The sequence below is a fragment of the Phasianus colchicus genome, chromosome 21, assembly GCF_987193195.1.
Source record: "Phasianus colchicus chromosome 21, bPhaCol1.hap1.1, whole genome shotgun sequence".
NCBI classification, from domain to species: domain Eukaryota; kingdom Metazoa; phylum Chordata; class Aves; order Galliformes; family Phasianidae; genus Phasianus; species Phasianus colchicus.
Genome location: NC_143456.1, coordinates 10,627,363 through 10,642,217, shown reverse-complemented (window position 1 = coordinate 10,642,217; position 14,855 = coordinate 10,627,363). Strand labels below are relative to the sequence as shown.

The 14,855-nt window shown below is 42.9% G+C and overlaps 1 protein-coding gene across 4 annotated transcripts in view; it reads right to left on the bottom strand.

Annotated features, from left to right (window-relative positions):
- Nucleotides 1-14,855, bottom strand: part of PITPNM3 (PITPNM family member 3) — a 58,514-nt gene that overhangs the window by 42,882 nt on the left and 777 nt on the right. The window contains exons 2-3 of one of the 4 annotated variants that reach the window (XM_090122439.1): nucleotides 14,567-14,677; nucleotides 5-100 (exon numbers count right to left, since the gene is read on the bottom strand). In XM_090122439.1, the coding sequence (XP_089978565.1) occupies nucleotides 5-100; nucleotides 14,567-14,651 (181 nt within the window). In that variant the 5' untranslated portion in view covers nucleotides 14,652-14,677. Of the gene's footprint in view, nucleotides 1-4; nucleotides 101-8,649; nucleotides 9,031-9,105; nucleotides 9,242-14,566; nucleotides 14,678-14,855 lie in introns of those variants that run through there. The other 3 variants (XM_090122442.1, XM_090122440.1, XM_090122441.1) reach the window with 3 other exon arrangements.

Genomic DNA, 14,855 nt, shown 5'->3' with positions numbered 1-14,855 from the left:
TGACCTCGAGCATCAAAAAACTCATCATCAGAGCTTTCCACAGAGTCTTTGCGGATGTTCTGCATGTGCCACTGATCACCAATGAATCTGCGTAGGCCAGCTGGAAATACAGAGAGACTGACATTAACCCAAGGGAATGCTCACTACTGTACCAGACTTAAAAGGAAAAGTACAGTAATAAGCATTGGTGGTGATGTTTTAAGAGGATCCTTTTAGTCAGGGCACCTAATCTCAAAAGGATTCTCAAGATGGCATAGATTTCTCACTTTCACTTAGCAAAAATTATTAAAACAAAGTTTTGATTAAAGATGAGCGTGCATCACTTTCAGTTAATGGAGTGACTTGAAAAGATAAATTCTAGCATATGCAACTCACCAGGTTGCTCAATTCCAACACTCAGACTATACAATATTTATTTCTGAGACCTCAAGCAACATTTTCCCAGGACCATGGCAGTGGTTCCTGTTCAAATTATACTTCACTTCTGAGAGAAATGGCATGCTATTCGGCTCACATGTTTATAGACAAACTAATGAATACTCATTCATTCAAACTTATTCATAGAGTTTTTTCCATCAGAGAGCTTTGTTTTGCCAGAGACCTGGACTTACTTTCACAGCTTGTCAATACAAGACAGGAGGGCAAAATCCCATCAGAACAGGTACAGTAGCAAATATATTGACAGTAGATCCCAGGGGTTACACATAACTCAGGCTAATTTTTTATTAGAAAACCAGCCCTACACAATTACATCAGTCCTTCTTATATCTATAGCAACACATATAGTGCCTTACATTGACAATAAACGCACCCCAAAACACTGGTGAAACAGGAATCAAATCCACCGTAATAACAGAGGCAGAGCCAGACTCCTCACAGCAGCACTAGGCAAGGCCAGGAGACACTGGGCATAAATAGAAGTAAAAGTTTCATACCAGCTTTAAGGAAAAACATTTTCCACATAAGAACATTCATTGAAGCAGCTCCTCAGAATTGCACAATCTTCATTTTTTGGAGTGTTCAAGGCCCAGTTGGATAAAGTCATGAACAACCTGGTCTGTTCCCATAGCTAGCTGTACTGTCTGGGAAGTCACAGGCACAAAGAGGCACTATGATCAATGCTGTATTCCTATATTTTGTATTAAACGTTTAAACACAGCTCAAAATGATTGGAGTCATGTATTCTGCCCACTGCATGGGAAACTTAGCCATCACCTCCACTGATGATACTCTACCATCTCTAAGCACAAGATAAAAAAAAAAAATCCCATCACACCTGTGGAGTCACTTTTCTACTCTTCTTACTGACCAACTTACAAACAAAATATCTTTTTCCACTGGGCTGACCACAGCCTTGCATAAACACACAGCATATCTCAAGCAAGGAGAAAGAAAATGAGAAGAAAGGAATGGCTGCACACAGTACTTAGGTGACCCTGTTACATAACAAACCACTGCAGATCCCTGCAGAGCCAGAAACTTGAAAGATAAATAAGAGAAAAAGAGCAATTTACAAATAGTACAGATGAAGGGGAAAAAAAGCTCGTGCAGTCATGGGCTCTGTTATAAATTCAAGAGGGCAAGGTACTTGCAGCAGGATTCTATACTGTGGGTCAAGAGCACACAAATTCAGGATGTCTGTGATTGCGCACAGCAAACATAGCACTTTCAAAGAGTAGCCATCCCTCCCTGCAGTACTTAGCAAGACAAGGAGACTTGACTGTGTCTCCACTCTGTCACCTTCTTTTACTGGTCTCTTTCCCTAGAAAGTCAATACTGTCTGGTGGTTGCCCAGACCTATCAGAATCAGATTAAAACCTGCTTTGCAGTTTCTGCAGTTGGCCACTAGTATACTAGTATCAGCTTTATGATGAGGATGAAATGTACTGCAAAAATTCTGGCTACCAAAAAAGACCTTGGCAGCACCAGCTTTATTATACCTCACTAGGAATGCTTCTAGATTTAGAAGCAACTTAAACATAGCCACAGCTGGCATCACAAGTCTGCATATGCTAGCTGCAAGCAGTTCTTCATATTCACATTGATTTGCTGGCTGGACTGCAACACACTGCCCTAGTACAATAGTCTTGTCAAGTCTGCTTCATTCTGTGCCAACAACTTAGCATTCGCCACCTCTGTAGGACTCTATTATCATTCCTTGATTATATTAGACACTGCCATTGCCTGGGGTCATTGATTTCATTTACAGCATCAACTGCTGCATATTTTATTATTTAATTTCAGAGATGGAAAAGATTAGATTTACTTCAAAATACAGGCTACCCCCCTGGTGATGACATTTGATGCTTTTAAGTATTTCTCTTCAAATACTAGACTTGTTGACTGGTTCACGGCAGACAGATTTCAGCATTTTTTTGAAAGCAGGGCAGCAATTAACATTTAATTTCAGTTGATCAGTATTGCTGTTTCTGAGAGTGGCAGGGAAAGCTACTCAGAAAAGCAATCCCTATAATAGAAACCCACATCACTAACCTGCAGGTCACTCACACGAGTGAGCTAGAAGCACATGCATTAATTTCCAGAGGAAACATACCAGACTGACAATGAGGACACAAACAGAATACTTTCACGCTACACAGACAGTCCACAGAAATGCACAGAGGCTTTCCTCCTAAGAAAAGCAGAAGCAAAGTTTCCTATCTAGACTGCTTTATTTTGTACAGTACTGCTGGTTCCTACACTCACCTGTTTTGTAGACAGCTGAGTGTGTTTGCACTGAGCAGAGCCATCTTAAGCACTGAGCAGAAATGCTCAATTCTCTACTTATGCTCCTGTATGACTCCAACTTAGGGCAAAGACCTTTTAAAATAAAGAAGTTTAACCACCATTTAACACTACACCACTAAACCATGTCCCTTAGTGCCACATCCACACATCTCCTAAATACCTTTAAAGATAGCAACTCCACAGTTTTCTGTGTAGTCCGTTCCAACGACTAACCAACCTTTCTGTTAAGAAACTCTTCCTGATATATACATATAGCCTAAAACTCTGTTGTAAAATTAATTTAGATAAACTTAGTTTCAACAGGAATTAGGATTTATTATTAACTCATGGTAAGTTCACGAGTTAAGATTCTGTGATTTTTATAGCACAACTTGAGGTCCTCTCTGCACACTCTAAACTGAGCTCTGGTATTCCACTGAGCCAACTACAAACCAGCTACAAATTGAGCCAGGACAAACAAACAGAAAGCTTCTCATCTTCAGCTACACTCACAGCTACAACTATCTCTTTATAAAAACGGGTGGTTAAATTATAGTTTCAATGGACTTGCAACCCTAGGTCAGGTGTATGTACCAGTGCTGACCATAATTTTTTCAGCTCCGATCTGAATGCTTAATTTTATGCACGTACTTCATCCCATTGACATTAGTAGAAACACTTGTATGTATGAAACTAAGCAACTGTTAACGTATTGCTGGAATTAGGACTGTGAGATTATAAACACTTGGATATCAAAAATCAAATAATTGAAACCAATCTGCAGGAAGTTCTGAAATTTTTTTAGAAGATTTTCACTCATTGATTCTCCCCACTCATTGAAATATTTTCTTTTCTAACTTAAGTTTGACTATTTCCCCACATTATTTTAAAAACCCTGATGTTCAAAACTCATTAATTTCCAAGGACCTAAGTATCATTCAATAACTCCACATCTTCTACTACCAGTACCAAAAGTGTTGTTTCAAGATTACTTGTTAAGGAAAAATAAAAGATTAAATGTGTATCAAATGAGGGGGGAAAAAAACAAACAAACAAAAAAACCCAACTTATTCCAGCCCAGTGACAGGCATTGGCTCTGAATTAGAATAAACCAGTATCGTGCACTGTAGGCCTCAGGTCTTTAATGCAATATATCTAGAAGTTGAATATTTGTATAGAGAGCACAGTAATATCTTCTGCAAAAAGTGAAGAATATTTGCCTGCGGAAATAATGTCCTGTAGTAAGCATCACACTTGATGAAAATGCAGGGCTCCTGGATCTATAGACTTGAGAAATCATTTTATGAATGCACTGGGAAGTAATCCTAGCTCTGCCAAACCAAAGCCATGTCACCTTTTCTCATTGGCTCTCCTTCTCCCCAGCTTGAATAAGCTTTTACAAACCAACAGCAGCTGAAAATGAAAATCATGACTTGCGTCATCACTGCTTATTACAGCAGAACTTCACCAGCAGGGTCAGCACTTTGTGAGTGGGCTTTCCTGCAAAACTCATTCAGTGCAGTTCACATCAGTGTCACGGTCATAGACTGCATCAAGCTTTGAAGCATGCCCAGCAGTCTGCTACATCTTTTGCTTGATAATAAACATTTACTGATCAAATGTAGACACAAACAAAAGCCACAGACAGGTGAACATTAAAGTAGCATTCCTGGATATTACTATCATACCAACCTATTCAATAGAGCTATATTCTCATAACTACTAAAAACTCAGTATATTAGTAAATTTCTGAAGACTGAACTAATCTCAAAAAGAATTAATCAAAAATTCACTTTGTTGCACAGATTAAACCTTACTGCTCTCCAAAACTTATTTGAGAGTTGTGCTCTCTTAGCATTCAGGAAAAGTTTTTCTAATACAATTAAAAAGCACAAGTCATAATCCGTTTGGAAAGAAATAATGGGTAGAAAGACCTTTGTTGTTGCATAATACTTCTTCCTGTTCTGTTGGTTTCAGATGTACCCTATAAGTGATTTAAGTGAGCTACCCACACAATGTTACCTAGGAACTACAGAGCTGAATCTTACCAGAGACTAAAATTATCCACTGCTATTTTCTAGTTATGTTTTATTTCTTCTATAGCAAACACAAAACTGAAGATACACGAATTTTAACTAGTGGACATACTTCTTGGACTTGAAATTCCAACAAAAAAGGGGGAGATGCTGACACTCCCTCATATTAATCCACAGCAAAAAGTGATGTAGGAAGCACACATGGTGGGGAGCAGGGGCTGGTCAGTACAGGAGACTGAGAGGAGCAAGAGGCCTCAGAAGAGTGCACACAGAGCCAGAGGAAGAAACACAGTGAGTCCAGATGTGAAATCCACAGCTGGGAACTAAGAGCGGGGCGAGGGGAGCAAAGGGAAGAGGAAGACCAGCAAGGGGCAGGGGCTTCCTACCAGTCTAGCTGATTGCTTCTTGCAAGGGATATGATCCTGTTTCATTCCACCAGCCAAGCACAGCATTCACTTAACTCTGCAGTTGAGCGTGTCAAGCCAGAAAAAATATTCCAAAAATTTAAAATAACGAAGAGTTTTCCACTTCTTTGGTTCCCAAAACTAGGCTCCAGAAGAGCTGGGGAAGCTTGGTAGCTGGCAAAGGAAAGAGGAAATGCACCAAATTTCTCTTATTGTTGTCAGCAAGGCACCAGATCATCAAAGCATACTCTACATTCAAGGCCTTGCAGTACTCCAATTACTGCCCTTCTGAAATCTGTATACACTTAGTCTTGAGAATGGAAGACTTCTAAGTACTGCTGGCACTTCAGAAAAAGGAGAGATGGGGGGATTAGTCAGGAAGAATTAAACAGTGGACAGAAATAGGAGCTCTAACTACAAGAATTAGGAGAAAGCTTCTGGTTTAATAGGTGGTGAGATAAAAGACAAAAAAGTCAGAAGCATGTTTGCATGAGAAAAAGATATTAAACAAAGGTAATCTTGAAAGAAGAATCAAACCAGCAGGGGCCTACAGTAAGCAATGTCCTTATATTTAACAGAGAAGCTGAAACCCAGAGAACAGCTGTTAACATAATAACTCAGAGTAGACCTGGGCTGACAGAAGCACAGTGCTGAGATTCAATTTCTAGCAGGTAGGAAAGGTGCTGGCAAGTACAGCAAAAGAACAACTGAGAGATGAAGAAAACCATTAAGGGATGAATAAAGTAATCGATTTTGTAACAGACGCAGCTTGGAACAAGAAGTAGAGAAGAAAAGCATCATGAAGACAGTAAGTCAGATGGACACAAGAAAAAGGACCTCCCTTTATTCTCACTGTGGTTGAACCTGTACCAAAATAAAAATGAGACAAAGAGCCCAGATGACTCGGCTACAGACAGAGTTAAAGACAGAAGTTTCACACAAAAAAGCAGGTTCTGTTGCTATGAAGTAAAAAAGCTAACTGGAAGAACAATCCAGACAACTCTGTGGGCAGAAATACCCAATATTATCAGCTCCCCTCAACCATCTCCTCACTCTGTGCCTTTCCAGTAACAGCACTCCAGCAACTAAAAGTCCCTTGCTACCTACTCTGTACATCCTTCATCTGACAGTTCTGCAACAGATGGCATGGATAGGTTTATATGTTTGGCTCACTGAGAACAGAAAATGAAGTAAGAAACTAAGTTATGCAGGCCTTTGAGCCCCTATTTTAAGGTACCAGTGACATTTTCAGTCTTGCACCTTATGGAATTACCAGTGAAATGGGGAAGAGTGAGAGGTGGTTGAACATGGTGGTTCAGGCTCCAAATCCTAAACTAAGCTTTCCTGTAAATACAGTACATCTTTCAGAACTGTTTCTTGATGCTTCGGATGCCAGTGCTTCACAGCAGAAATTAACTTCACCACCTCCTCCAGACTCGCTCTCCAAAACAAGGAACATATGAATATTCTCTAACCTTTTCCTGCAACAACTGTAGGTGGACTGCCTGCATCACATCTGAAAGGCTCTACTTTCACAGAGCAGACATTTTTGCTTTCTGTGAAAGATCTGGTACTTTTGAGTCACTGCTGTTACAAAAATGAAATAGAAGACGAAGAACAGATACCACACCACCCACAGGGACATGTCAGGTAGATCTGCAGCTGCCACTATATGCTCTGAAACTTACAATCCTGCATGCACCTGAGCATTTCTTTACTTTATTCCAGTTGCTTAAGATCCGGTGGATACGTCAAGCTGATCACTTCTGAAAGCCCTTCATAAACACGTGACATTTGAAAGTGATCAAGCAACACATTTAACAGCCACTAGAATAACAGTCTTTCTCTGTATTTGTGACAAAATAATGGTGGCAGAAAGGCAGAGAAAGCACAAACACAACAAACACATTTGTGTATTTGTGCATATTCCAACTCATATATAAACTCATTTTATAAAAGCAGTAGATTTGCCATGCTGCTAATCAAGATACGTTTATTTAATTTATTGAAGATGAAAATCAGTGACAATATAAAGCTGGCATCAAAAACCACATTTTACCTACCAAAGTGTGTGGAATCAATTGATCATGCACAAGAGAATAGCTACCTAGCTATCCTTGAAAATTTGCATGCAAAGTTGTGTGTGAACAAGCATGCTATGTCTGCAGAATAGAATACCAAAATACCACTGAATGCGAAAACACCATCTCCTTATCTTCCTATCAAAGTTAAAATGTCAGGAAATGAATGCACCAAAAACTAACGTGACTTTTTCCACTTTGATTAAGATTATAGAATCATAGAATCATAAGGTTGGAAAGGACCTACAAGACCATCCAGTCCAACTGTCCTCCCATTACCACTGCTACCACAAGCACTAAATATCTTGTAGCTCCTCATCCAGACACCTCTTGTACGCTGCCAGGAATGGTGACACCACCACCTCCCTGTGCAACCATTGCAGTGCCTGACCATAAGGAAAAAGTTCTTCCTTATGTCTAATCCAAACCTCTTCTGGTACAACTTGTGGCCATTTCCTCAGGTCCTGTTTGCTGCCTGGGAGAAGAGGCCAAACCCCTCCTCAGCACAAGCTCCCTTCAGGAAGTTGTAGAGTGATTAATCCTTAATTTATCAAAGAATAAAACCAACCATCTAGTTCTACATCCAATTTTTTTGCATTTTGTGAAGTCACCGATGCTCTCATATTCCTGAGTGCTATTTCTTAGGTTGCTACCAATCATGTCTACCCAGGGGCAGAGGGGAATCCTGTTTGGAAGGAAACACTCAGTTTTAGCTGTAATACTACCATTCTGATGTAAAATACACCAGCAGATAATAGTGCTGGCAATGAACACCTGGTAAGCCTCACACACAGACCAACAGGCATTCAGTCACGGCACAGTTCGGCCACCACCTCCCAAAGCAATGGGCTCTGTGTGCAACCTCAAAAAAATCTACCACAAGCGAGAGGTTTCTCACTGTTCATGCATACCAACTATGTGCCACCTGGTGCAGAGGCATCACTGCCTCCAAGATTTCCGGCCTGAACCCTAGAGTGCCGATTTCCTCCAAATTGCGCTCTGGGTAAGGAAAAACAAAAACCTACAAGGTGCAGGACGGGCTGCTTCTGCCTTCCTTCTGAGGTACCATTCGACAAGCACGCCTTTACCATTTGCAGAGGAGCCCGCGCTACCGCGACCCACACCGTCTCTCCCAGGTCTGGCAGCGGCGCGCATCGGCTCCGCCGGGCCACGGCGTCCTCCCAGCGCCAGGAGCTCCCGGGCGGACCCCGCGACGCCCCCGCAGCCCCACACGGCACCCCGCGATCGCCGGCGCAGGCAGCGAAGGCAGCACGGGCCCCGCTCGAACGAACGCACCACGACCCCGCAAGGGATCCCGCGGGCGCGCCTCGCCTCCGGCTCCCCCTCAGGGCTGCCCAGCCCCGCCGCGCCATCCCCGCGATCCAGCACACGCTCACTCACCCAGGCGCAGAGCTTTCGCCATCTCGGGGCTACCCGCTCCGGGCCGAGCCGCGGCCGGCCGCGTCAGCTGCTCGCCCGCGGGGTCCTCCCGGCGCGCCGGCAGCCCGCGCCCCGCCGCCCCATCTGCTCGCGGCGGAGGCTCCGCACCGCCCCATCCCGCCGCGCAGCCCCCGCCGTTAAAGGCGCAGCGAGCGGCTCCCACGCGCCATGGGGCCGAGCCCAGGCGGCGCGGGCCGCGGCTGCTCGGAATCGGCCTGGAGAAAGCTGCGCGCGAGGATCGACCCCGCCAGCTCGCCCGCAGGCCCGCCCCCGGAGCCCGGCTGCCGCAGGACGCGGGGGGAGGCCGCGCGCTTCTGGCGGCTCTGATGCTCGCAGCGGAAGCCCTCGAGGCGCGAGGCCCGTCCGCCCGTCCCTCCCCGCGCCCGAGGCGCGACTCCCGCCGCCTTCTTGGCGCACCTCAGAGAAGGGAAAAGCGGCGGGAGCCTCCCGCACCGCCCTGCGCCGAACGGCCCCGGTGCGCAGCGCCAGGTGCTCGCCGTGCACGCGGCTCGTCACTGCTGCGGCGCTGCCCGCGCGGCTCCTGGCAGAGGCCTGGAAGCAGAACGTCTTTGGCCCTTCCTTACCCAGCCCTGCGCGGATGCCGCGGCTGAACTGCTGCAAGACACTGCCTTGGAAGTCAGCGCTCTGCTGCACAAGCTGAAGCAGGGAACTCTCAAGGCATAACTTGTTTTCTCTCCCTTCGCGTCCCTCGCTTTCACTAACGCTTCCAAGGGGAAAACAGAGAGCAGCCAGCTCCTCCCCATCTCCTAAGAACTGGGAGAAACCCAGCGCAAGAAGTGGATGCCTGACTCACAGGAATAATGGGAGGAGACGGGCAGAAAAACGCTGAGGGGCTGTATTTAGTTACAGCGTGGCAGTCAGTACACCACAAATAAAGCTCAATAAACAAAAGTTTTGCCCAAGAAAGCATACAGTTTAAGAGCCAAGCAAACAAGGCAACGGGGACCTAATGCAACTTAGAGGCTTTCCAGCTGTAGGTTGGTTGGTACAAACATAAATATTTAATTTGCACTCACGTTACTAAAAAGTTCATTCAAGCAATCAAAGCAAATACTACTGAGTACAATGTTTAAAACCCCAGGGAATGTTAAGTGGCTTTGTTTGAAGCATAAGTGGAACAGTCACAACTCCAAGTAATTTTCACCCCAAAGTCAAGCGCCAGTAAGCTAACTGTAATTTATGCTACTACATCTATGGGTGACAGCTCCACGGTGGAAAGTTTGGGCTGGAGCCTCATTGCCTCTGCTGTTTCACTTCAAGCCCCAGCTGAAAGATGTGACTGCACAATTGGTTTCTCAAAAATGCTGTAATGTCACTAAACTGCCCAATTAAGCAATCCCAAAGAAAGACCATGGATAATATATTCATGGGTATGATGGAAATACTAGCTCAGCAGAAAAACATCTGAAAGATGGGGATAAATTTGAAGGGAGTACTGCACTACTTACTCTGTGCTGCTCCCTACAGTTGTAGTACTTTCCAAACCGTTTGTCTTGAATAGATGTGACCTATCAAGGAGCAGGCCAGTAATAAACAGGATTAAAATATCTAGTTTAATTTCATGCTAACCCAGTACCAGTTGGAGTAGAAAGCAGAACAAAAAACAGACTGCAGCTTACTTTTAACAAGCATTTGAAAATGCATTATTATCTACAGCTATCAAATGTACGACAAATGTATGTTTATCATAAAACCTATCATGACAACAGCATGAAAGGGACAAAGAGCATTTGTCTTCTCTGTTATTGAGAGCAAGCATGCACTAAACTTTGCTTTCTGCCTGTGCAACTTCTCTGAACTCAAAGTGAGCATACACAGGGGCAGAATTTCATCTCTCATTTCCAATGGTGATGTTGTCACCTGTGCAGAAAGCCAGCACAAGAGTTATGCATCACTTCAGCATTGTTTCAAGAAAGCTACCCATACAAGAGGCTCATGCTAGCAAGAATCTATCAGTGACGCGTGTCCAGGGATATATTTGTTACAAACCAGACACTGATCCCACCTGCACTGTAGCTTTTTTAATGTCTTCATCCTTTCCATATTTGCATTCAGTCTGGACAGACATGGACCACAGTAACTTTCCAGAGGTGTCAACCTAACAGTTTCCATGTTAGCTTTCACATAGAAGCCACACCAAAACAGATTCTTACAATCACCTGAACAGAATTTTCCATGAGAAGTTTTTCTAGGGCTTTGAAGAATTTAGTTTGCAGGTAAGACACAACCAGGGAGACTCCCATGAGGCTATTATCTATGTTAACATTTCCGTCCTTCATTAACTGCACTCAATTTAATAACCAGTCCGACATTAAAGTGAAGGTGATTTCTTTTTCATACTCCTCAAATCTTACTGGGAGAGAAAGGAATAGAACCTGCCTTCTATTTAGAGATGTGAAGCACTTTATGCAGACACAAAACAATGCAGTCTTTTAAACAGAATGTCTTCACAATTTATCCAAAATCATTTTATCAGTAAGATTTTTGCATTGTGTTATCTTCTCAGTAAGTGCAAATACTGAACTACGTGAAATTAGACTTTTCCTTAGAAGACACAAGATGCAAAAATTTTGGCATTAACATCTGCATGAGATTCAAATTATACAAATTGCTTTCAAAAACTACTGTATTCTGTGCTCTAAAAACGTTTGGCTAATATTACTGGAGGAATAATTTTTCTTCTAAAATGCCCTGAGAATTTGAACTGTATAGAGAACATAAATACTCAGATAGGGTAAATGTTAAATTTCCCCATCCTTTGTCCTGTACTCCCTTTTGAAGACACAGAAATCAAAGCAGCATGGCTAGAGGCAGCATTCAAGTCCAGGTTTGTATTCCCAAAGCTCTGCTCACCATGCTCAGAGGTTCTTAATTAAAAAATAATAAGTCCATTCAACTTACGTAACAAAGAACAAATTTAAACCTTGCAGTGATGGCAGACTACAAGATATATCCCAAGCTACTACGTTTGCATAATATGATAGTAGGCAAAGGCTGGTACTTGGGGTAGGAGGTACTGCTGCTGTACCAGTTACACAGATAACGCCGCTTTTCCTTGTCAGCTTCTTAGATAAAGCACACCTTCAATAACATGCAGTCCTTGCCTTTTATCAAATTAATGCCTCTATGAAAACACATTTTAAAGTCAAATTTTGACCCAACTATTAAAAGAAGAATGTAATCTGATGGCATTGTTCAACTTTTTTTTTAATACAAATCATACCAGTTCAGTGTACTCAAAGAATATACTTTTACAGAGCATTCTTCTCTATCATCATGACTATCATCTTGGAATCACTGCAGATGTGCTGTCTCCCCACCCATAATTCTTCCCAAAGAAAGCTGAAAGCTTTCTGAAAGCTACTACTTTGCACAGTAGCAAAGCACATCTCTAGATATGAGAAAGCATAACCTTCGTTGTTGTTCACAAGCAACAGTTCTGACACATTCACTCTGAACAGCTATTTTGCTGTCCAGTCTGGAAAAAAACAAAAGGTTTTCCTATGGCTGCCTGAGCAGGCAGTTACCTGCAGCCTTTGAAGGCAATAAGAACTACAATTCCTCCAAGGGAAAGGGGAAGAATTACTCTGTGCTGTCCTGAACTTTGAAAGCAGACAACTGCCAGCCCTTGAAAATGTAAACCTCTAGAACATTTTTCTTTCTTTTGAAGTGCTGCAAAAGCTTCAGATGGTGCAACTATTTCCTTTCAGTAGATAAAGGCACGCAGCCTCTTTTCCATGCATTACAGCAGAGATATAGAACCTCTCCAAGAGTTAAAGCCAAATAATAATGTAAGAAAAATATAAACTAGGCAACAGCCTGAGCTGGAATGTCTTCAAAGATATTTTTACTTCCAACTGCTTTTTAAGAAAATAATCTAAATCCAAATACATTTTCTCTTAATTCTAAACACATTCAGATTTACTGGTAACTCAAGTGCTTTTTCTTGCAATACAGCAGAGAAACTTCTGTGAAGACAAAGCCTCTATCAGGGGATGCTTCCTATCATCATTGGGTTATATAGCATTGTAAGATGTTGATTAAAATCAAACCTTGTATAAAACATAGTTTACATATTAACTCCTGCAGAACAAGATCAATGCAATAGGCAATGGCATATGTAAGAGCCATTAGAGGATGAGAACTCAGAGAAAAATGTTATCTTCTGACACCACTGTCCCCCTGGGAGAAGCAGCTGTCCACATAAGCCAACCTTACCCAAACTGGACAGGGAAAGCAGCTTTGGATGTATGGTTAAGGGCCTATGCAGAAAAAGCCGAAAATCAGTTGGTTGCTAATATCTCCTGGATTACATTCAAGTCTGGATTCTATTCAGTTGTGCCTAGTGACACAGGCACCAGTTCAATCTGGTTTAAACAGCCTTCAGGGCCAAATCAGGAGAATGCTAAGGAAGAGAAATGGGAGCTCTGTCCACTAGAGCCCACACAGTCTGACCAAAGTTAGAGTAATCTTTTCTTATTTCAAGAAGCAGGGATGCTGAGTGCAGTTCCATCAGCAGGTATGGGGATTCAGAGTATGCAGACTCAAGCAAAGCAGCTGATGAGAAGAGGGCAATGGTCAGGATGGATTTCAGCTGCTATAACCTTGAAGTCACCAGAGAAATCAAGAGGCAGCTCTAAGGAGAAGACACTACATTGAATCTGAGAAAACAGCAGGTGGTAGATCTGAACATCAGTAACTCACTAGAAATGGGTTGTACTATGCTGTTTTACTTTGAATGACTGAGAAATTCTCTGGCAGCAACAACTGTGACTGCTCATGCCAGTGAAGCTAACAGAGAAGTTGTCCAAGATCCAAGAAATGGCAATTCTTGGCACTATAACATTAAATCATTTTAGAGTTCTCTCTGCATTGTTTATATTTCACCTACAGCCAAAATTTAAAAAAAAAAAAAAAGACAAGTTATATCAGATCCCAACAAACCAGAGGAGAGTGGAAGCACTCTGCCAAAAAACAAAGGGAACAAAATCATAACCCATAGAAACACAACAGAAGAGTGCAACTGATGGAAACTTGTTCCAGCAAAGATTTTGTAGTACTGAGGCACAGGAAATTCTCTAGCAGAAAGATACATGCGTTGGGGAGCAGACTTAGGTGTTGTGTTGCCTGCCAGGTTGCTGCTAGCTCTAGTTAATCCCAGGTACCACAAATCTTGTGTCATACAGCCCTTACCGCCAAGGCTGCACTGACTGATACCAGAATGCATAGCTGTGAGAAATTCACATCAGGCACATAAGACTAGACAAATGCCTGGGCCTAGTAATGTTCAGTGAAAACAAGGGTAGCCAAGGCTGTAGCTATCCCCTCTGCAGAATAGAGACCTTCACACCATCCTGCCATGCCATCTGCATCACTGAGACTGAAGTTAGATCTGCTCTTGCTAATTAAGTGACACTCACAGCTGAGATGGCACAGTTAGTCTAGCCTTAGGTTGTCAGCAGTCAGTTGTGAATACTTTTACGGCTGTGGTAATAAACAGTTCAAGTGAAGCTGCAAAAGATCCGCAGGAAGCAAAGGCGTTACTTGGGTAGTTAGCCCCTCTGAGTTCTCTGCAACTCTGGGTATATGGCAATCTATAACCAAGTAAGACTTCAGCTCTAAGTAGGCATCAGTTACAGCTCCCACCACATACAAAGTACCATTTAAAAAAAAAACAAACAACAAACTATTATCTATGTCCTGAAAAAAAACCACCACCATTTCTCCCTATATTAAACAGTCCACAGCAGATGAGTAGGAGCTAGTCAGACTCAACATGTTTCTTATATTATTCTTGTTATTTCCTCCCCCAGTTCTGATACTAATCTTACAGTCTGGTGGACCATTTAATACCCACCTGCAGTATCCTCCAAAGAGCCGGCCTGCTCCAGAAACCCAGGCTCAGAACAGGGACTAGTCTCCCTCCTCCTCCTGGTACACATCCTGCCATGCAGGTAGGCACTTATCACTGAGACACACAGTTTTCCCAGACGCAGAAAAAAAATGAATGACATGTTTGTGCAATGCCTCCTTTAAGCCAAGTAGAAAACATCAAGAACACTGCCCAATATAGCCCGAAGCTGCAGTGGTCACCACGGAATTTTTACCTGGTCACCTCTTACAGACTGAGACCAGTAACACCAGCA